At 30.2% G+C, this 23,260-nt stretch overlaps 1 protein-coding gene across 1 annotated transcript; it reads left to right on the top strand.

Annotated features, from left to right (window-relative positions):
- The first annotated feature begins 5,339 nt into the window (after positions 1-5,339).
- On the top strand, positions 5,340-6,924 carry LOC122606033 (U-box domain-containing protein 21). Its single transcript, XM_043778999.1, has one exon. The coding sequence runs from the start codon at positions 5,443-5,445 to the stop codon at positions 6,763-6,765; it is 1,323 nt and encodes a 440-aa protein (XP_043634934.1). The 5' UTR covers positions 5,340-5,442; the 3' UTR covers positions 6,766-6,924.
- The last annotated feature ends 16,336 nt before the right edge of the window (positions 6,925-23,260 follow it).

The following is a 23,260-nucleotide window of genomic DNA, read 5'->3' on the forward strand; positions in this document are numbered from 1 at the left end:
CTTAATCTTGTTATAGTGTGAATTAATAGATTAGTTCGAGAGTTTTTTTTATTCATTAAACACATACAAACTAATTCCTTGAGACAGTACCTGAAATTTAATGCACAATATATAAAGCAAAAACAATCTACCAATAAACTAAAACATGATTGAGATGTTCTTGAAGTGACACGTGGCGTAATCCTTGATCGACATGTTGTCATTTTAATTAATTAATTTATTTTATTAAATTAATTTTTTTTAATTGTATATAAATTCAATTTTCTTATTAGACTTGGAATTAAACCTAACTCTTAACTTATATATACAAAACACATTATAACCTTAATTGATCGTTTTCTCAATAATAAAGTTTTCTCTTTTCATTTCTCAACTTTTCAACTCCTATTACTTATAATAATATGTTATTACCATGAAAACTCCAAAAAGTTGAGTTTACGATCTGAAATCACAAGGTTATTTGCCGTCATCCACCATGCTTGCAAGGTAAATTCAAAACTTTAACTAAACATATATTATATTTATCATTACTCGTTACTGTTTATTATACCTTAGCTTCGATTATCGGCTACTTTAACCACAATTTATCTTATACACACGAATCATGTATAAGACATATTTGAGATTCCTTATACCGTATCTCGTATGGATATTATGACTAGTGTTACATATAAATGAAGATGGATATTGGATGCTGTAATAATTTTAGAAAATTAGTACTTTTGACTTTTTGAGAACTATAGATTAGACTGATTGAAGTATTGAACTAGCCGTAGGCATTTTTCGGTTTTGGGACCGACCCGAACCCGACCGGGTCCAAACCGGTTTGGAGGGGTGTTGACCTAAATCGGTTTGAGGTTAAACCCGAACCGGTTTGGAACCGATTTGGAGGCTTGAAAACCCGACCCATTTCAAACCGATAGGGTAGGTTTGAGACCGGTTCTGGTCCAAACCGATTCGAAAACCAAACCTATTAGTTTGAACTACGTAAATCGTTTTTCGGCCACGTGATTGCTAATGACTCGAGGCTATGACCCAAGACACCTTTCAAATGATAATATCTAGTTAATTAACACAAAAAACTCCAAGTTATTTCACAAAAAACATTTAAAATTAAGTGAAAACTCACAAAAAATCACTAAAAATGCTAAAGGTCGCTTTTTAACTACGTAAATCGTTTTTCAGCCACGTGAATGCTAATGACTCGAGACTATGACCCAAGATACCTTCCAATGAATAATATCTAGTGAATTAACACAAAAAACTCCAAGTTATTTCACAATAAACACTTGAAATTAAGTGAAAACGGTATCTCAGACCGAATAGGTTTGAAACCGATTTCTCAAACCGGTTTGGCGAAACCGGTTTGGTGAAACCGGTATTGAAACCGATTTGACCCCAAAAATCTTGAACCGGTTACGAACCACCGGTTTAGCTTTGAAACCGAACCGATTTGGTCAAAATCTACAATGGACCTCTGGATCTACCCAACGGCCCAACCCTCTGTCTTAGCCGGGCCTCAATATGGACCTCTGTCTGGGTTTGGAACTGATTTTGGGTGTAGGCCCAAATTGCATTTTTGCTTGAAGGAATGAAGGGTATATAAATGTATAATCTTTTTAACCGTCAAAGTGTCAAACCATCATACTCTTATTCCTGAATTAATCGAATTTCTAGGATAAACTAATGACAAGAGAAAACTATTAAGTTTTTAATTAGAAATACACCAAAACAAACATAGAACACATATTACAAGTTGCAACACCAAGAACAAACAAATCATATGTAGCGAACGAGATAATGTTAATTAGTGCAATAACATATAATATAGGTAAAAATTTATAATTTTTTTCTTCAAGATCCACATTTTTTTAAGTAAACATAGTTTACTCACTTATGTATATTCATTTACATATTGTTGTGTAGGCGGATGCTAACAACATAGATCATCCGATAATATGATCAAACATTGCGAAGTAAAACGGATTTATGACAGGTGGACATGTGGTAATTCTTTATTTTTCTAAAAAACTAATGAATTTATCCGAATTCAACCTGGACATTTTAATTAAAATTGTAAAACTAAAAATATGCATGCAATTTTTTTGTTATTAATATATTATAAATTGATATTATAAATTGATATGGACATAGTAAATTGAATAAAACAATATCTGTAAATAAATAAAGTACATGTTGCACTAACAAAACATAAAAGGATATTATATTATATAAAATAATTTTCTTTGTTTGTAATAAAAGATTATGAACTTTAAATAAGCATTTAATGAATTATTTTTAATTAAAAATATTGTAAATTATTTATGATATCATAATTAAAATAAAGTTGTGTAGGCAGATGCTAACAACATAGATCATCCGATGTACATATTGTTGTGTAGGCGGATGCTAACAACATAGATCATCCGATAATATGATCAAACGTTGCGAAGTAAAACGGATTTATGACAGGTGGACAGGTGGTAAATCCTTATTTTTCTAAAAAACTAATGAATTTATCCGAGTTCAACCCGGACATTTTAATTAAAATTGTATAACTAAAAAATATGTATGTAATTTTTTTGTTATTAATATATTATAAATTGATATGGACATAGTAAATTGAATAACACAATATTTGTAAATAAATAAAGTACATGTTGCACTAACAAAACATAAAAAGATATTATATTATACAAAATAATTTTCTTTGTTTGTAATAAAAAATTATAAACTTTAAATAAGCATTTAGTGAACTATTTTTAATTAAAAATATTGTAAATTATTTATGACATTATAATTAAAATAAAGTTGTGTAGGGAAATGCTAACAACATAGATCATCCGATAATATGATCAAACGTTGCGAAGTAAAACAGATTTATGATAGGTGGTAAATCCTTATTTTTCTAAAAAATGAATGCGTAGAGTTAATGTTATATTATATAAAAAAAAGAAATGATGGTACTGGATAACTTGTCCAATTGGAAGTATAAACCATTAATATTACTTTGTAGACAAATTTGTTAATTAGTTACCTCAAAATATTTTTTGAGAAACAAATTATAATACGAATACGTGACATATACGTATAATAATTAGAATGAATAAAAATCATGTTTGATACGAAAGCAAAACCAAATTGAAGTAGTAGTTCAAAATGACTTGAACCAACATGGCTTATATGTGGAAAAATATATATAAAATCATGTAACCGACAAATATATTTCTAGTAGGATTTTAACAATTGAATTGACACGTACAAATCGAGAATTAAAATCGAGAATTATGAGCTTACGCATGTGTTTTAGTATGTGAATATGGTGGATACACATATGTGTGTAATGGTGGTTATACTATGTGTATTAAGAGAAAATTAAGTGTTTGTAAAAGAATGATTGAAATTAAAATGAGTGAAAAGGTGACAAATAAAATGTGTTGAGGGGTATATATACATAAGCTCTATTTTATATCTAATCCCTTCAATACTAATGTTGTCTATATATTAAGTACAAAATACTAATTAACACTACAAATTACGAGAACAGTACCTGCGCATTGCAGTGGCAGTGGTGGTGATGTAATGGCGGCGGCGGTGGTGATAGCGAGCGGTGGTGGTGGAGGTGGCGGTAGTGGCGAGTAGTGTAAGTTATTGATATAATCTGATTTTGATAGAATGTTGAAACTTAAAATGTTAAACAAGACTATTTGCTTTTATAATATACTACTAGATTTTAGGTCCATGTCCAATATATGGACTTACGACATTATCAATATTAAATATTAATTTTATATAGTTCAAAATTTAGTTTACTTTTCAAGTAATAGAAGTTTGATCTATATATTAAACTTTGAGTTTTATATTGAAATAATTTTTGAAAATATATCCATCGAAGTTATATACAGTAACATACTTAGCGATATTTGAATATTACAAAAATCATAATATATCCATCACAGTTGTATATTTTGAAATACTTAACGATATTTAAATATTAAAAAATCATAATAGGTTATTATCATTTTATTTGTTTTATTGTTACACATGGTGTGTTACATTCTTATTTTACGTTATTAGAAATATAATATTATTTTTAGAATATACATATTCTAAATATGTCAATTAAAATATGATAATGTTATATGTGTTTTTTGAAAAAATTAAATTTCTACATGTTTTCTTTTTCTTATATATATCATCACAACTAACAAAAAAAAAATCAAATAAGGATAATAGTATAATTATTTTAAAATCTTAATATATTTACATTACATTTTATTTAGTTTTAACTAATTAGTTATATATATATATATATAATAAAATGTAATATTAAGATGTGTATTAACTATTATTATATTGAATATATATTAGGAATTATTTTATTGGATATATATTACTTATTATATTTATTTATTATATTGGAATTATTATTGGTAAAAAATGTTTAAATTAGTGATGAAAAATTAAAAGTATAAATTATTTTATTAAATATATATTGACTATTATTTTTTATTTATTATATTAGAATAATTATTGGTTAAAAAGTGTAAATTTATGATAAAAAACAAAAAAATTATAAATTAAAATCAAAACTGAAAATAAAAATCAAGTTTAAAAAGAGAGCTGTAATTAGTCGATAAGTTATTAGAGCACCCAAAAAAAGATCTCAAATGATTAGGCGGTGACAGAATTCAAACCTGTAGTCAACTATGCTTTAATATAATAAAAAAAAAGATAGATAATTTTAACAGTTTATGTTGTATCTTCTACAAATATGAGGTGTGAAATGTTGCTAGATCTCTTTAAGGATAACTAATATTGTACAAATTTATTAGAAAGAAATTAAGGTTGATGTATTTCTACAGTTATATGGACAAATGCATCAATAATTTTCAACGCTTAAAAGCATAAGTAGTAGTTGGGTCGGATCCTAGTAAATGGAAGTAGACAACGGGGCATCCAGAACATCTACATTGACTTTTGACCACGTGGATCCTATTTTATAGTCCAAGTTTTACCGGCGCCCAATTACATACCGGTTCGCTTACTGCAACTACTTGAACTTAAAAACTATATAGAATAATACTCGTAATAATAATCCACTTTAATTATTACATTTATTATTATCAAAGAATACCACAAATTTGCCATATATGACATTATCTCTACTTTGACTCTCGCTTTCAACGGTCAACATTCAAATCCTAAACCCTTCCAACGTCACCTTTAACTTGAACTTTTCATGCTTCTAAACCTTTGACCAAACCCAATACTTATGATATATGTATATATATCATGTATAATAATATTTCTAAACATCAAAAGATTCATAAAAACCCATTACTATTCTCTCAAACTAGTTCATACCCAAATCCATAAATCTTGTTTTATTCTCTCTTTTGGGTTCAAAAAAAATATACAAATTAAGAATTTAAAATATAAATGGCATTTTTTGGGAAGAAACTTAAAGCTAGTCGTTTGGCTGGCAAGAAACTTCTTTCAAAACAAAACTCAAAAATAGAACTCACAATTCCATCACATTTTCGGTGCCCGATATCTTTGGATCTAATGAAAGATCCAGTGACATTATCGACTGGCATCACTTATGATCGAGAAAGTATCGAAAAGTGGATACAAGATGGGAATCAAACGTGTCCGGTTACAAATCAAGTTCTTACAAATTTTGATCAAATACCAAATCATATGATTAGAAGAATGATCCAAGATTGGTGTGTTGAGAATAGGTCTCATGGTGTTGAGAGGATACCGACTCCTCGAACACCTTTAACATCTTTCGACATTATGGAAATTTGTTCAAAAATGACGGTTTCGGCTTCAAAAGGTGATGAAAAGAGGTGTCTTGCTTTGGTGGATAAGGTAAACTTTTGGGCTAAAGAAAGTGAGCATAATAAGACTCTTATTAAAGATAATGGACTTGGATATGTCTTAGCATCTTCATTCGATTCGTTTTCAAGCCTTTCTTTTGAAAAACACGAGTATATTCTAAGTGAGATTATATATTTGTTAACATGGATGTTTCCTTTAGGGATTGAAGGAAGATCTAAGCTTGGATCAAAATCATCTTTACATTGCTTGATATGGCTTTTATCTAGAGATAACTTGTTACTCAAGAAAAGTTGTGCACAAATTCTAAAAGAACTTCTATCCACCGATCCATCCCACGTAAACAACTTAATCGATATAGAATGCCTTCCTCAAACCTTGATCAACCTTATAAACACACCGGATTCCCATTCGTCTAAAAAGTCATCCTTTTCAATCATCTATCACATTATTTCAACACCACTTGGCTTCAACAAATTCTCTTCAAGTTTCTTGGAGTTGGGCCTTGTCGAATTGAGCTTGGAAGCTCTTGTAGAAGCCGATAAGGGGTTAAGCGAGATGGCATTAGGCGTTATAAATTGTATATCGGATTCAAACCAAGGGATGGAAATAGTACAAAAACATGCATTGAGTGTGCCATTGATAGTAAAGAAGATATTGAGGGTATCTTCTTTGGCTACTGATTTTTGTATCTCAATGTTATGGAAGCTTATTAGCAATAATATTGGTGACAAAAGTGGTTTGATTATTGAAGCACTTCAAGTTGGTGTATTTCAAAAGCTTTTGTTAATGTTGCAAGTCAACTGTGGTGAAGAGACAAAGATGAAGGCAACTGAGATGCTCAAATTGATGAATCAATACAAGAATAAGTTGGATTGCTTTGATTCTGGAAATTACAAGTATCTCAGAAAGTCATATTGATTTTGTAATTAATTAATGTTAATTAGTAACTCTTAACTAGGGTTTTGAAAGTTAATTCATGTGTAAAGAATGAAAATGTACGAGATTTTCTAATTTGCGCCCAAGTGTACACATAAGAGGGCAATTAATACATATTCTTCTCGAAATTGAAATACTGTATCACTGTATGTAAACATATATTATTACACTTTTATGTTTTATATGTTACATTTCGGCATGCACAAGTTAAAAAATCTCAAAATGCATATAGCAAAACTTTGTTCCGGCTATATATAGACATATTTTTAGAAATATGTTTAGGGACTGTTCATTCGGTCGGGTTTTGGGTGAATAAAGTTATTCGGTTTGGATTATTCGGTTTTTTAAGAATGAGAAAATCACCCAATACCCAATCCATATATATGACCACCCAATTCAAACCACCCAAATAAAGTTCGGGTTATTTGGTCGGTTTTTGGATTACCCAAATAAAAAACGCTTTCAAAACTTTATTTAGTATATTTGAATAATCATGCAATCCGAATGTCAATTTACACCATTTACTTATTCATGTGAGGTTATTCAACTAATTATATGCTTTTAGATGTGTAGAACAATGTATTTAAATAATTAGAGTCGTATTAATACCATTTAACTTAGATTATTATAGTTTTTATTAAACGTTAAATGCTTAATCGGGTTTCTAAACCAAAATCAAACCGTTTAACAACTTCCTTATTCGGTTTCACCCAAACACCAAACCAAATTCAAATAATCCAATCCAAATAATACAAATGTCAAATGGATTGGGTGGGTTATTTGGTTAATCCGAATAATGAACACCCCTATTAAATATGTTATCCAGGTGTGGACGTTGCCTCAAACGTTGTTTTTAAAAACTTTATACAAACATGAGATGCATTCGTTTGTTTCTTATCTCAACGTGTGTCGGAAAATGTAATATCGTCTACAAACATAAGATATAGTAATCATTTATATGATCAATTCTATAAATAGTTAAGGGAAAAGAAAAACGAATGTTAATCATACAGCAACTATATATGATTAATTGAAAAAATGTGACAAAACGGGACATAATGAAAGTGCACTAAAATTATACTATTATATGTGAAATACAAAAAAAGGAAAGTACCATATAAATTATTGTAGAAAATAAAAGACAAATGAATGCGTATACCATATTAACTTTATACAATAACTTATTACATACAATGCATAGAACTGAAATTTCATACACACTATGACAATTCGTGTAATATTATTTACATTTTAAGGTACTAATCCTTTATAAATATTAAAATATACCCCGTATCAAGTTTTCATCATAGTTGTCGACTCGTAACTTTTGACTCGACTCGAATTGACTCGTGACTCGGAACGTGAGTTGACTCGTAAAAGTCAGGACATTTTTAAGTAATACATATTATAGTATAATTATATATATGTGACGTTTGTTGAAGTATATTAAGTTAATTATCTTAATAAATTTATCAAAATATTACTTATTCAATAGATTTTGAGACATAAACTTACAATTTATCTTCAAATTCGCAATAAAATGATCAAACTACATAGATAACACCCGAAATAATGTAGCAAATTAAGTATAATATATAATATATAACCATAATATCAAATTAAAATAGTTATATATTTGCGACTCGTGACTCGGTCTAAGTTTACATAACGACTCGTAAGAATCTGGACAAAAACGAGTCACCTAATGAGTTGACTCGTTTTCGGTGTAAATTGACTCGACTCGTAAGAGTCAACTCGTGACTCGTAAGAGTTTAACAACTATGGTTTTCATGAGTTAGTTGGAAGTTGTTCACTTTACATAAAGCATTTTAAATTTTCATAAACAAATCAATACATGCATGTCTAAATACAAGATCTAAAATATTGTCAAAACACTTCTGTGAAGGTTGAAGGTGTTGTGAAGATTAATAGCTGAAAACTGGTTGAGAGGGATTTTTTCTAATGTGATAATAACCAAGCCTAAAACCATTGGTAAAGGTTGATTAACATGATAGGTGAAAGAAGATCGGAGAAAAGGTAATAGTTAAGGCTACTAGATGAAATGCTATGTAAAAAATGAAAGGTAAATGAGACCACCTAAAGTAGATGTGGTCATGTGAGACTTTTATGAGTTTTGTTTTATTTTGATTGATTATTAAGGCATATTGCATGGTACAGTAATTAATGAATTAAATTTGAAGGTGAATGATTAAAGAAAAAAAAGAGAATTAAATTTGAAGGTGAATGATTAAGGAAAAAAAAGAGAATGATGATAATAAAAACTAACAAGGTGATGCGATATAACATGAGAAAAATATAGATAGTGGACGGTTAAAAATGTTTAAATGGTGACTAATGGTTGGAAATGGTCTTACTCCAACTATATTAAATAGTACATGCATCTAGAGCAGGTATCATGGCTACAGGTAACAATATTATTGTTTGTTCTATTTGGAAAGAATGCGGTTGGGGTCTAATCTTCGTAGTTGTTAAAGCGTCTATTCGAAGCCATTTTACTAAATAGAAAGAATTGTCAAGAGAGTCCTATTATCTAGTCTTGTCCCTTTCTTTTCTTTTTTGCCGCAATTACTTTCAAAAATGTTTTTTGTAACTTAGTACGAGTTCCATATATATGAATTGATAATTCCATATTGGCCAATAACAAAATATAAATATCTAGTCAATGTGCACGATTAATTTATATATATATATATATATATATATATATATATATATATATATATATGGTAAAGTTATTTTGAGAAATTTTTTTTTGTGAGAACCTTTGAGAACTTTTCAAATCAAGCGCAACTGATTATTGTTCTTTACATGAAAATTGTTTTTTGATTGTTTTCTGAATAACTTATGTGTAATTTTAAAGTTTATAATTGTGTGGAACATGGATTATCATCCGTAATACAATTATGTGGAGATTTGGATTCTTGATCACATATGCACGAATATTGCTATGATCACATGTATGCAAGTCGATCACATGTAATCATAACAATATCCGTACACATGTAATCAAGAATCCAAATTTATACATAATTGTATAACGGATGATAATTCATGCCTCCACACAATTATAAACTTCAAAATTACATATAAGTTATTCAGAAAACAATCAAAAAACAATTTTCATGTAGAGAATAATCATCGGTTGAGCTTAATTTGAAAAGTTCTCAAAGGTTCTCGCAAAAAAAAGTTCTCAAAATAACTTTTCACTATATATATATATATATATATATATATATAAGGAAATAATATAGTGAAAAGTTATTTTGTTGAGATGATTTATCATTGGGGATTAATTATTTCCTTAGTGTTGGTATCCGAATGATAAATCATCTCAACCAAATAGCCTAATAATCCCCGAACTATTGTTATGATAAATCATGCCCCCACTATTTGCGGCGGCTAACCGAATAGCCTAATAATCCCCAATGATAAATCATCTCAACCAAATAGCCTAATAATCCTCCTAATACATTAAGAAAGTGACATGTGGTATCCGCTAATTCTCTTTCCTAATCTTGCAACCTAATTTTTCAACATGTCATCATCTCATTATTTGAAGGATTATTAGGCTATTCGGTTAGGAGGATTAATCATATCCCTTAATGTTGGAGATTGTTGGGATTTCGTTTCCACTTCCTTGTGTTGGAGATTGTTGCTTTGAATAATTGAATCCCATTATTCTGTAGAGATACATGCTTCCCACAGTTACGAGTTTTATAAGAAGAGTATTAATATAGGCATGAAGTAGCTGTGTTCAATGTTGGATTAATCATAGCTAGTTGCCTTATTTGTTCATTGCTTTTCAGCTTGGTAATCATCGCTCTGCTTTTCTTGTTGGGTTGGGAGGTTAAAACTACATTCAAACACTGAGAACCGTTGCAACGGCCTCCGTGTATGATGGTTTTTCTCGTGTTTTGGATCAGTGTATGTAATTGAATCGGATCAGTGTTTTGCTAGTCGTCTTTTCTAATAAAGTAAGTCATTCAAAGAAAAAGTAATAAGAAAAACTTGATCTCTAAAAATAAAAGTATCTAGAGGTCTTAAGTTGCAATAAGAAATTTATATCCCTTTATTATGGCCATGGAGGCCACGAGCGACAGCTCCAAATAATAATAACTTGATAATTTGGTTAAAAGAGGAGTAGAAGACGAAGAAAATATCTATAGCTAGATAGAAGATTTGAATTGTTGGATCAAATTATCAAACATTTCAACACTCAAATTTGCCGTCCGGTCCTCCAAGACTTGAATGGAATGAAGTTTTGACGTCTTTAATTAAACAAACAAACATGACGTAAAAATGTTTGATGCCATTCTTCCGAATAGAACAAGGGTTTGATGATTCATAATGAGTTCCTCACTTTTAGAAAAAGATATTTGAATAAAAGTTTAATCAATAAGATAACTATACTCAATTTTTTTTCGCGAACGGCAGAAGATATATATGTTAAACAAAATAACGACCACTATAACAAGATACTAGAGGCTCAAATACAATATAATATATCTCAACTATACAAAGTAGTACACAACTAGAACCTTTCCCGAGAGGAGACTAAACGATCAAGAAAACTAGAATTTTAAAGTTTGATTTTTGATCCACTCGTCCCAACTGATGATAGTCTTCGGTTGTCTATATCGAAACCACAAGTAACAAAAGTTGATAATGGCATTAACGAGCACAATATCTCTTTTCTTGGACAGATTAAAAATAACATCGTTTTTAAACTTTCAAAGCTCCTACCAAACAATAAAGGTGATGGTTATTATAACATTCTTAACCATCTTTGTCTTATTCATGTTTTCCACAAAATGAAGAAAGTCGACAGAATCAAAATGAAAAGGAAGGTCCATGTCAAACCACTTACAAATAGAGCTCCACACCTTTTTAGCGAAATAACAGTCTGTAACAGTATTGAATACTGTTTCAATGCCATTCCCGCAGCTAGGATAAACCAACAAGCTGAGTTATGGTGAACCTCCTAAACCAAAGGTTAAACCGAGTGGGAATACGATCATTAATCACCCTCCATGCATGAATATTGATTTTCCTCGGTACAATATTACTTCAGGATATAACCAGAAAATGGGAAGGCAAAGACACACGATCAATATGAGATCGCAACCCCTTAACGGAGAACTCAGACATACCATCAATATATCATCTCCATTGATATGAATTGATATGAAGTAGTCGTTATTGTAACTTGCCTAATGAGATCAGAAAGCTGGTTTAAAGGCAATTCTTCAATCCCTCCCTTTATATTTCGACGCCATCTCCAATGTGCAACTAAACCATTCCAAGATTCGTCTAACTTACGGTATGTTGAAGGTTAATATATTATTATAGTGGTTATTCAACAATAAATTAAATAATGTTATTTCATTTATTACGTGTTATAACAAAATTTAATTATTTGATAATAGCTTATATAACTAACAGTATATATAATTAAATTTTAACAACAATAGTAAAAGTTTTACCTTTAACACAAGAGAAATGATATTCGTACCACCGAAATTGATTCATTTATCACATTGTACAAGTATTACAGAACACTGTACATTCAGTTAATGCATGGTTGCGGTAAATTAATCAATTTAGGTGGTACTAATATCACTTCCCTTAACACAAAGGTAATGGTGTTTCTCAGTCATTAATATTTTATCCAAAAGTTACATTTTATATTTGTTTTTGAACATAAGGCTGCACGGAATGCCCCGGTGACCGAATAGGTACCGATCCGGTATCTAAGGGAACACCGCCCCATGGTACCAGTACCAGTAAGGTGGGGAGGAGATTGGGGACTATGGTGTCGGTTTCACTGCCGATTATTGTGACCGTTACCAATGATTAATTTATAAAAAAAACCCCTTCTTTTCTTTCTTTTCTTCTCTTTTTTGGCTTTCTGTTTCTTTCTACCACCATTTTTTCCGGTGTGGCTTTCTGTTTCTTTCTACCGCCATTTTTTCCGGCTGCCATTTTTTTCGGCAAATGAAGAAGAAAAAGAAGATACTCGTATAGATTATTAACTTTAACACTATCTAATTTTCTTTCTATATTATTATTATTGTTTTAGTTAAATTTATATTAGTTTTTATTTGATAAATATAAACTAAATTAAATAGAAAAATTGGGGAGGGGAGGGGAGGGGAGGGGAGGGGAGGAGTGGGGTGGGGTGGTGAGTCGCTCCCCCACCCTAATAAAAAATATATTTTATAATGTTATTTTGGCATTTACATACATTATTACATTAATGTAGGCATTGGGTAACACCACCAGGTCAACGGTCAACCCCAACAGGTATTAGCGGCGACGTCGCCGCTAATAGTGGGACCCCCGACCACCTGCCTAGCTGCCTGACAGATGCCTGACAGACCACTACGTTGAATGCCACATCACCATTATTAGCGGCGACGTCGCCGCAAATAGTGGGGGCCCCACCGACTGACATCTCGGGAATGGTTATTTGCCATACTGTGCGATATCGGGAATGATTATTTGCCATAATGTGCGATACTTGTCATACTTCGATAGGATAAAATGATTGCAGCCCATCATTTTTAAACACTATATATGTAGCCGTTTTCATTCTGAATCAATGTATCTTTAGAAAAAAAATTTCAAACATAGGAATCATCGTTTTCATTATAATCATTGTTTTCAAACAGTATTTTTAGTTGTTGGTGTTGTGTATCTTTCCTTTTCAAGCGTATTGTTTATATATATATATATATTATGAATATAGATATAGATATTATACATATGTGTAAATATTATATATATATATATATATATATATATAGTATGGACACCATTAATAGTTAATGAGCTAGATGTTTATTTGAATTGTTTCAGATGGATAGTTTGGAGGATATTTGGGCAGACCCAGAAAACGTACGTATCGAAGTGCCGGATAATGTGTTTGAGCAACCTGATGCAGACGGTGAATTTGAATGCGAAGCTGGGGACTTTGAAACTGATGAGGTGTTCGGTTCCTTTGAAGAATTGACGGAGTGGGCTCAAAGAACAGCAATGGATTTGAGTTATGTTCTAGTCATACGGCGGACGAACAAAAACTCAAAAGAGGTGGTCAATAAAGTGACACTTATATGTCACCACGGTGGAGCGCGCGATGCAAGGTTAATTGGCCCACCCAAATGGTCCAATAAGATAGGTTGTCCCTTCACTTTAATAGGCCGCCCTGGGCGTGATGGTGGTTGGAGGTTAACCGTCAAGGATTGGAGACACAATCATGATCCAACTACCGATCTGCAAGGGAATGCGTACGCGAGACGGATGACGGATGAAGAAAAGGAATATGTGGGGACCCAATCGGATCGCGGTTTGTACCCACATCAGATCCTGGTAAATCTCAAACTTGAATTTCCGGAAAACCTGACTCGGAAAGGAGACATTACCAACTTCCTGAAATCGAGACGGAGGTCAGGCCAAGCAGGGCGTACTCCAATGCAGGTACAAAAATTAATATTATATTGTACTACGTTGTTGGAAGTGGGGGGCCCCACTATTTGCGGCGACGTCGTCGCTAATAGTGCGGTCCACACCACGTGATTCGGTCGCTCTTTAATGCTGCAGTCTGATTGAGGGACCCACTATTTGTAGTGACGTCGCCGCTAATAGTGGGTGGTCGGGTTATGCGCTTTTGCCTGGTCGGGTTACGCGCTTCGTTAATGTACTGCACATGGAAATTAATTTCAAGCCAAGTTTGACACATGAAATGGTTATGTCATGATCGAACATCAAAAAAGAAATATGTTTAAAGAACTAGTACTTTGGCCACTTGTTTAAAGAAATTTGTTTGACGATTACCTAACTACTATCTTTTTATTATTGGGTAGATAGTGGTCTTATTAGTAGAATATAAACCTATTCTTTGTATGTATGTTTCTTGTTCGTGAGCTACTATCATAAGTGTCTAAAAGACATAGAACTTTGACTATTATTTTTACTTTTAAATATTAACAATTTTGATTTTTACAAACCTTTTTGTATTAAGAAAGCAAATACAGAAAAAGGATGTTGTATTCTTTTAGATGCATGTATAATGTATCTCACTAGGCACTAATATAAAAAAGCTTGACTATATTGAAGTCAAAGCTTTCATCAATGAACAAAATAATTCGTATATATTTTGCCTACTTATTGAAAATTAAATTATCAAATTGAATACCTCCAACGAGCCAACGACCAAAGCTTTATCAAATGACATGATTCTATTCATTTGGTTAGTTAGCTTATAAGGGCAAGGGTGCAGTCGGCACATTGAATTGGCTCTTTTCATTGGTAAGTATCGGCCCGTTGGCTTTGTTGTACCACATCTATCGGGAAACATCGGCAATTTAAATCGGCAAGGGTGGGCTATGTTTGACCGATGCATGTGAACGTTGGGCCTGACCACGTGGCTAAAAGTGACCCTTTTTTTTTTTGTAAGTTTCGAACGTTAGGAGCGTGTAGGTTTTTTTTTTTCTTTCTTTTTTCAACTTCTTTATAAACCACCATAAACAAACATACTACATATTATTCAAACTACATTCAAATATAAACTATCAACATTGAATCCATGGCAAATTATAAGTCACCTATGACTGTCGTCGAGGTTAAAAACTCGATGCAGGCTCACATGCTTGACGATGACAAGCATAAAACTATTGTTAGGTTTCAGATTGACGACATACAAGCTCAAAAGACTGCTCACCTTGTCAAAGTTCACGAATGTTGAGCGCACCATAACGAGTTCGATGTCCAGTACATTACATATCTGCAACAGAAGGTCGCCTGGTTGGACCAAACACTTCAGCAATGCCGCCAAATTCACATTAGCGAGGACGCTTGAATACGCTTTATTTTGGCAAGATAGTGTCGGCAAAGTAGACCCGGGAGAGGAATATGCGGCTCCCCTGGCGAGAACATGAACTCCCATGAACACAATGAATACATCCACCGCAATGACGATGACAGTGACATGGATTCTGACGATTCGCAATTTGGTTGACCTTAAGATGTAATTAGAGACGGAGCCAGGAAATTTTTTACGAGGGGGCAAAATTAAAAGTTGTTTGTCATACTTATAACAGTCGTATCCGGAAATTTAAAAAAAAAAAAACAAAAAAGGGCCTATCTCGAAAATAGAAAATGGACTCTCAAAAGAATTTGTTATCTACACCGGGTCTAACACTCATATTTAAAAATACTAGTTTTTTTTAATAAATAATGACCACACGTATCGAACATGGTCTTATTAAATGAAAACGTATTCAATCATATAATGCAAGAAACCCAAAAATATACTTCTTTGAATATAATTAGCTTTATGATAATTATAATTAATTGTTTATGATAAATATATATAATAATTTGAAAGAAAATACATTTTCTATAAATAGTTTCACTATAATGTAGTACACATTTACATACTGAAACAACGAAAGCTTTTTTCTTAAACTATACTTCATTCTTTCTATTAAAAACTAAAACAACTCAAGTTTTTTAATACCTTAATGAAAAGATCTATCTTAAAATTACTGCTCGATGATCAATGAGATCCAAATAATAAGTTTATGACAAGTTGACAACGAAGGTAACATTTATATTTATTTCCTACTTTTATAAAAAAAAATTACAAATATACTATTTAAATTTTGAAAAATTACATTGTATTAAAATTGGAGTGGGGGCAGCTGACCCCGCTGCCCCCAAGCTGCAGCCGTCCCTGGTTGTAATTTTAGTTTTAGGATAATGTTTTAATTTAATATGTTTTAAATAAATGTAGTGTTTAGTTATTTAAATGTTTAATTATAAAAAAATTTAGATAAAAAAAAGTAACTTTTGGCAAGAAATTGGCATTACACCATCATTTTTGGCTAGTTTTTGACAAGAATTGGTTAGTTTTTTACTCTAACACGTGTTTCTATTGGCTGAAAAGTTGCCAAAACTTTCAAAAGAGCCAATTTGTGGCTATGCACCCTTGCCCCTTATGCCATGAAAACAAGTTGATCCCATACACTCCACAAAGCTTGAACTATACGGTGGCGGCTTCGATTGATATTGGTGACTGCTCCAAGTGGTGTAAATAATTGATGTAAAAGGTAGTATATATATATTTTAAAAGATAAAAGACTATGGTATAAATATGAAAAAGGAGTAATATACATATTTTCATATCTAAATTTTATACTTTTCATCAACAAGGGTATGAAATTTTTAAATAAATGTTGTATATATAATATCAACAGAGAACCTGAAAGAAAAAAATAAAACAAAAACATGTTCTTATGAGAAAAATATTTGATACAATTAAGTGTATTCAAGTTTCGTGGTATTGTAGAATACCTTGAAAGGTATTTAAGGTATTGTACATTTTGTATTGTTGACTCTAGTATTTTGCTAGTTGACCATGTGCTTTTTGTAAAAAAGAAAAAAGAAAGAACTATAGCATTGATTAATGCTCTAAACAACACCCATATTAAGCTCTAAAAAGTTACAGAAGGTTTTAGACAACCAGTATCGAGTAACGGCGCTTTCTCTACAACATTATGTTACATACACACAAGAAGTAGAAAAAAAAAAACAATGTCACCTTATGAAACGATGAATAAGATTAAAGTAAATAAGTGACACCCTGTGTTGTTTTTCATAAGTTGTGTCCCAATATCACGACGGTGTATGAGGGAAGTTAAGATGTAAACAACTTTATCCCGACCTACCTAAGGTAGAGAGACTGCTTATAAGTTCTATTTAAGATAGAAAATGATTTCTAACTTAAATAAAAAAAATGATTTTTAACTTTGCAAAACATGATGATAGAACCTTTGATTATTGTCTCCAGAGTTCAGAGGTAAAAAAAAAAGATGCTAAACACTTGATCTAATCTTGTTGATTTTAAACGATGAATAAGATGATAACAAATAATCTCTTCGTTGTGTTTGTATTGCCTTCTTTTATATAGTCTTAAAAAAACTTTTATACGTAAACATTAAGTTATTAGGTGTATATGGTAAGATGACGATTTGTGTAGCTTAGAAAAAGACAATGATATTTGTATCATCATTATTGATAATTTTACTAACGTCGTGTATTAAACACTTATATAATATACATAAATTATGATATTTTATGATAAATTTATCAGAAATAACGATATAAATGTCTAACTTTTAGAAAAATGCCGCTAATGAATGTGTTATATCATTTACTAGATTATGTTCCCGCGTAATACGCGGATAAGTTTATATAACTACTTACATGTTTAACTTTTCATAATAACATTAATTTACAATTTATTAGATTTATATTTTAGTACAAAGATATTAATATAGTATCTATTTATTAATTAGTTAAAAGGGATTAATATAAAATTATATAAAGACAAATATGTAAAAATTGTGTTATACTATTTATTTTTCTTCAAAATTTATAATTCCAATAGATATCAATTATACCAATATTTTTCTTTGATATGTTGTTTTTTTTAACAGTATAATCGTTTTTTCTAAAGTACGAGTAATTGTCAATATTATCAAATAACAATATATTTTACCAAATTTATTAGATATTAATTATACCAATATTAATTTTTATTTGATATGTTGTTTTTTTCTAACAATATGTTTGCTTTTTCTATAATATGAGTAATTGTCAATATTATCAAATAACAATAAATTTTATCATATTTAATATTTACAGATAAGATATGTTTTAAATATGATAATATCACTATTCAACAAATGTTTGTATCAAAAATGATTAACTAGATATGTATGTTATAAAAAAAAGGGTAATCAGATGGAAACTCTTTTATTTCGTATATCATTTGGCACCCACAAAGCTTCTAGCCAAGCTAGTGACCAGGTGATTCTCAATCACTTATAATCCTATGATCATTTCAATTAAGTTTGTCTTTGGCAAAACTCAAACCCAAAACCTTCCCTGAAAGTCATGATTGGTGGCCATTGAGCTATTACCCAATATAATGATGTTGCAAAGTTAGATATAGATACCAAAAAAGTAATGATATTATTATTTGAAACTTAATTTTATTGTATATGGTTTGTATGATTTGTTTGTTGTGAAGCAAAACACCATGACATTAACAATATGATTTGATCAAGTTCATTAAATATTACCGCATATGTCACTTAGTTATAGATGGATAATATAATGTATTTTTTATCTAACAATAATAGTATATTTGTATTAATAATACTTAATAGTAAGTTTAGTTTTTACTCATGTATAATTTATAAAAGGCTTAGACTTTATGAGTATATTGTATTGTTTAAAGAATTATTTTTATGTTTGTTTTTAATCATATAATTATATATTTTTCAAAAGACTCGTTATACTTTAGTTTCAAAGTCTCATGATATTTTTTAACGTTAAATTTGGGCTCCACGGCATGTTAAATACTCAACTTTCGAAGTCTCCATTCATCAAAGCATTTTTCTCATGTCAGGATTTGAACCCAAAATTTCCCAGTCACAGGTTCTACCATATGTCAATCATCTATTGATGATTAGTGAAGTTCCGTGATATTTATGCAGAAACTTATGTGAATCTTAATATTATCTCATATTACTATAAGACAGTTGAACTGATAACTTATTAACTAATCAAATCGTTCAATTTTATAAAATTAGCTCTCGCTTACGTCATCCTTTAAATTAGTTATAAATTAAAAATTTTAATAATCATTATCCAAATATATCATTATATTAGTATTTATATTAATTTGTAGAAAGAGTCTCGTTAATTTACATTTTTTTTTGTTTTCCATCGATAAATGATACTTTTTAGCTCTGAATACTAAATTATATATATTTTTAGCCATCAACTTGAGAGTATTTTTTTAAATATGTTAAAAAAAAGTTACAAAAAGTATTTATTTTTAATTTCTAACATCACAAGTATGTTTATATTTTAATTCTTAAATATCTTTCATAATAATATCACATTATGATTAAATGTATGACTATGACAAACAATTTTATCAATATGTTTCATCTAATAATGACAGTGACGAACCTGAGATAATTGTACTATAACTTTTAAAATATAATAATGCTTATATCTTCAAAATTATAAGCTTTTATGAATTAATTGTATGAAGATCTAAATTTGATTATATCATAAACACCGTGTCTAGTATTAGACACGAGTCTAAAATCTAATAAATTACTAAATTAAAATTTATAAAAAAAAATCCATTAAAAAAGTTACAATGATTCATAAATAGCTATCGCATAAATTATGGCATATAGTACTTATATTGACAATAGCTATTTGAAATTTATAAACATTTGCTTTGATGCGTTACCTTTTTCTCATCTAGCTATTGGATACATTAGATACATAAATTAACGATTTTTTCCCCATTTAGATTAGATTCATTCACTATCTGTTATTGGATAGTTTGTATAGTATATGTTTAATGTAAATCTTTTTGTAAAGTATGTAATGTAAATCTTTAAATCAGTATAGCTTTTAATGTAAATCTAATATAAATTAAATGTCGATTTATTATAAATATATGAATAAATAAATCTAAAAGAAGATGGTGACGTAGGCAAATTAATCTAAAGGTTGAAATCTATTTTAGCTTTTCATTCAATGGTTGTGATTTTTTTAAGATGGAATTTAGGTGGCTAGTTTAGTATTATTGGGAGATAAGTATAGTGAAATGGTAACTTGACATTAATCCAAGTGTCACCTACTTTGATAGAATCATAAATAAAACGTGTTTTTTCTTAATATTTGGTTTACGATACCAAAACAAACAAAAAAAAAGCAGTTCGACCAATGAGTTACATCTATTATCCAGAAGAATAAAGTACTTTTTTTAAAAAGTAACCGACTTTCTGTATACTATTCAATCTGCACGCCCAACAAAAACAAGCAACACTGTTGACCAATCAACTCTACGCAAATTGACTTGCCAATACAGGGAACTTCTGTTTAGAATTTTCTTTTGGCCTCCTTGGTGCCCTCTTTTACCGGAGTATTAAAATAAGTGTGGAGATCACAAGCCTGGATCTTTTAATCTACATTTTGGATTTTTAATTTCTTTTTTTAATATTTTTTTGAAAGACTAATTTCGTTAACATAAAGCCAGCAAGCTGCTAGGAACAAAAATACAAATTACAAACTCATATCAAAAAAAGAAACTGCTCAGTGCCGTTTTTCACGGGTTTTGAGCCCCAATACCTCGACGGTGTATGGGAAAGGTTAAGATATAAGGCAAACATGTCTCTCTCAATAAATTCTTTGAATAAATAAATTATTAATTGTATTTTATTTTTAAAAAAATTGAAATTTGAAAGAAAAAAAACGTGAGGAATGAGAGATGGGGAGAGATGAACATTAGCACTAAAATAAATGAGAACACGAGAGATAATGTGTAAGAAAATGAAAAAGAGATTAAAAAAAAGGGCTCTATAGTTAGCGATAAGAGTTGGCATGATTTGATTTTAGGCGGGATTGATTTTTCGGGTTCTTTAAAATTGTTGATAATTAAAACAAGGAATTGAAGACATTTTGTTTGGTTCCCACTTTCATTCGATCATCGGTAAAAATTATCCTTTCATCATCGTTACACAATGTCATCCTCTGACGATAAATGCCTAAATTGTCATCAAAATTACTGACTGGAATAAATAAAACTGACTTCCGGCCTCATTTATTTTTCTCGACAATATAATGACAAGTTTATTGTTTGGACAAAAACTATGACTTTGTATATCGTACCCTTTGGTTAGTATAGTCAAGTAGACATAGAATAATAAAAGGGCCAAATTGGCAAATGGACCACAATTTTGAATCATATTAATGAAAGCTCACATTGTTTGAATAAAAATATATGTTTTTCGTTCTTGACTTTTTATCAATCTATAAATATAATATAAATATAAGTATAATAATGCCAGAGAGAAATCTATATGTATGTTTAATACAACACAAGTACTGCTAGTAAATACTTTATTGTTAACTTTATTTTTAAGATGACTAAGATGACTACGACAGGTCGATTAAAATCTATTGAAACTTTTAACAAGTTAGGCTAGCGACTAAATCTTTTTAGACGAAAAATCCAACCCGCTAAATAAACAGGTTATCTGCGCAATGTTGCTTAGACTAGCACGTTATCTGCGCAATGCAGCGGTGGTCATGACGACGACGGTATGGTGGTAAAGGTGATTGTTGGTGGTAGAGACGGCGTAGAATAGTTTAAATAATTGATCCAAAAGTATTTAATATAAAGAGTTAAAAAAGATATTTTAAAAAATAAAAGACTGATAGTGTTATTAATTAATTATAATTATTAAGAGCATTATAGACAATTATCCTTGCATAATTTTCAACAAAAAATATATTATAGATATTGATTGATATTGATATTATGAATACTCACAATAAATAATATGACCTCATTGTAAACAAACATAAAATACACACTTATTTTATATCACTATCACGGGTTGTGTCAGAAAATATCATCCTCAACTCCTTCAGATATTTGGATTAAGCCACGCAAATTTGTGTAAAAAAAAAAAAACTAACAATTCCCGAGTAACTCAAAACGTAAAAACTTCTCCCCTTATTTGATCTTGTATTGAATCATGCTTCTCTCTAGAAGCCTAACAATACATCTACACTAGTATGTTAAGGAATGCTATTCCCTTGCCATGTGCTAACCTTGCTTATGATCTTGATACCACTAGTTATTTCTCGTAAATATCATTCTGATTATACTTTTATATACATTTTGGCGTCCGTAGTGTCCCAAGTTCCCAACGATATGGCTTGGCTAGAATACGATAATACATTATAGGTATGTTAAACGCAGACTAAGTTGACTAGCGAAGAATGGTGTAATTCTGTAAAATGTCGATCATATCCTCAAAGTTTATAACCATTATCTATCATATGTTATATTTGACATAATCGTACACTATTTTTTATTTTTATTTTTATTTTTTTTGACAATTTTTAGATTTGTATATGTCATCTTCACAAGGGCTATTCTAATCTTCTCTGTATTACATAACTAATGCATCTTCTTTTCTATTTTTTTAAAAAAGATAAATTTCGGATTCAGCAATATTGCCTTTCATACGCATATAACCAACTTCAAAGGAAATCTATTATGGAAAATTTTGTATTCAATCTTGAGAGTTTTTTTTCTCACACCAAGATTTATGTTCAAGATCTCAAAGTATCAAGTGCTCAAAGGTCGCATTTGTTTAAAACTTAATGTACTTAATAAAAAAATTGTACTTAACACATTAAAATTAAATCAAAATTATTTGTTTTTGACTTATTAAATAGAATAACAATTGTATTGACTTAATATATATAGATAGTATTTAAACATTTAATCATTTTATCCATTCAGGTACTTAATTCGATAAAAAAACAAATAGGCCCATTGATTTTTTAT

Source organism: Erigeron canadensis, chromosome 6 (genome assembly GCF_010389155.1).
Source record: "Erigeron canadensis isolate Cc75 chromosome 6, C_canadensis_v1, whole genome shotgun sequence".
In the NCBI taxonomy this organism is placed as follows: domain Eukaryota; kingdom Viridiplantae; phylum Streptophyta; class Magnoliopsida; order Asterales; family Asteraceae; genus Erigeron; species Erigeron canadensis.

Bases quoted from the DNA above. Each gene is read 5' to 3' on its own strand.
- LOC122606033 (XM_043778999.1), top strand. From the start codon at position 5,443: ATGGCATTTTTTGGGAAGAAACTTAAAGCTAGTCGTTTGGCTGGCAAG.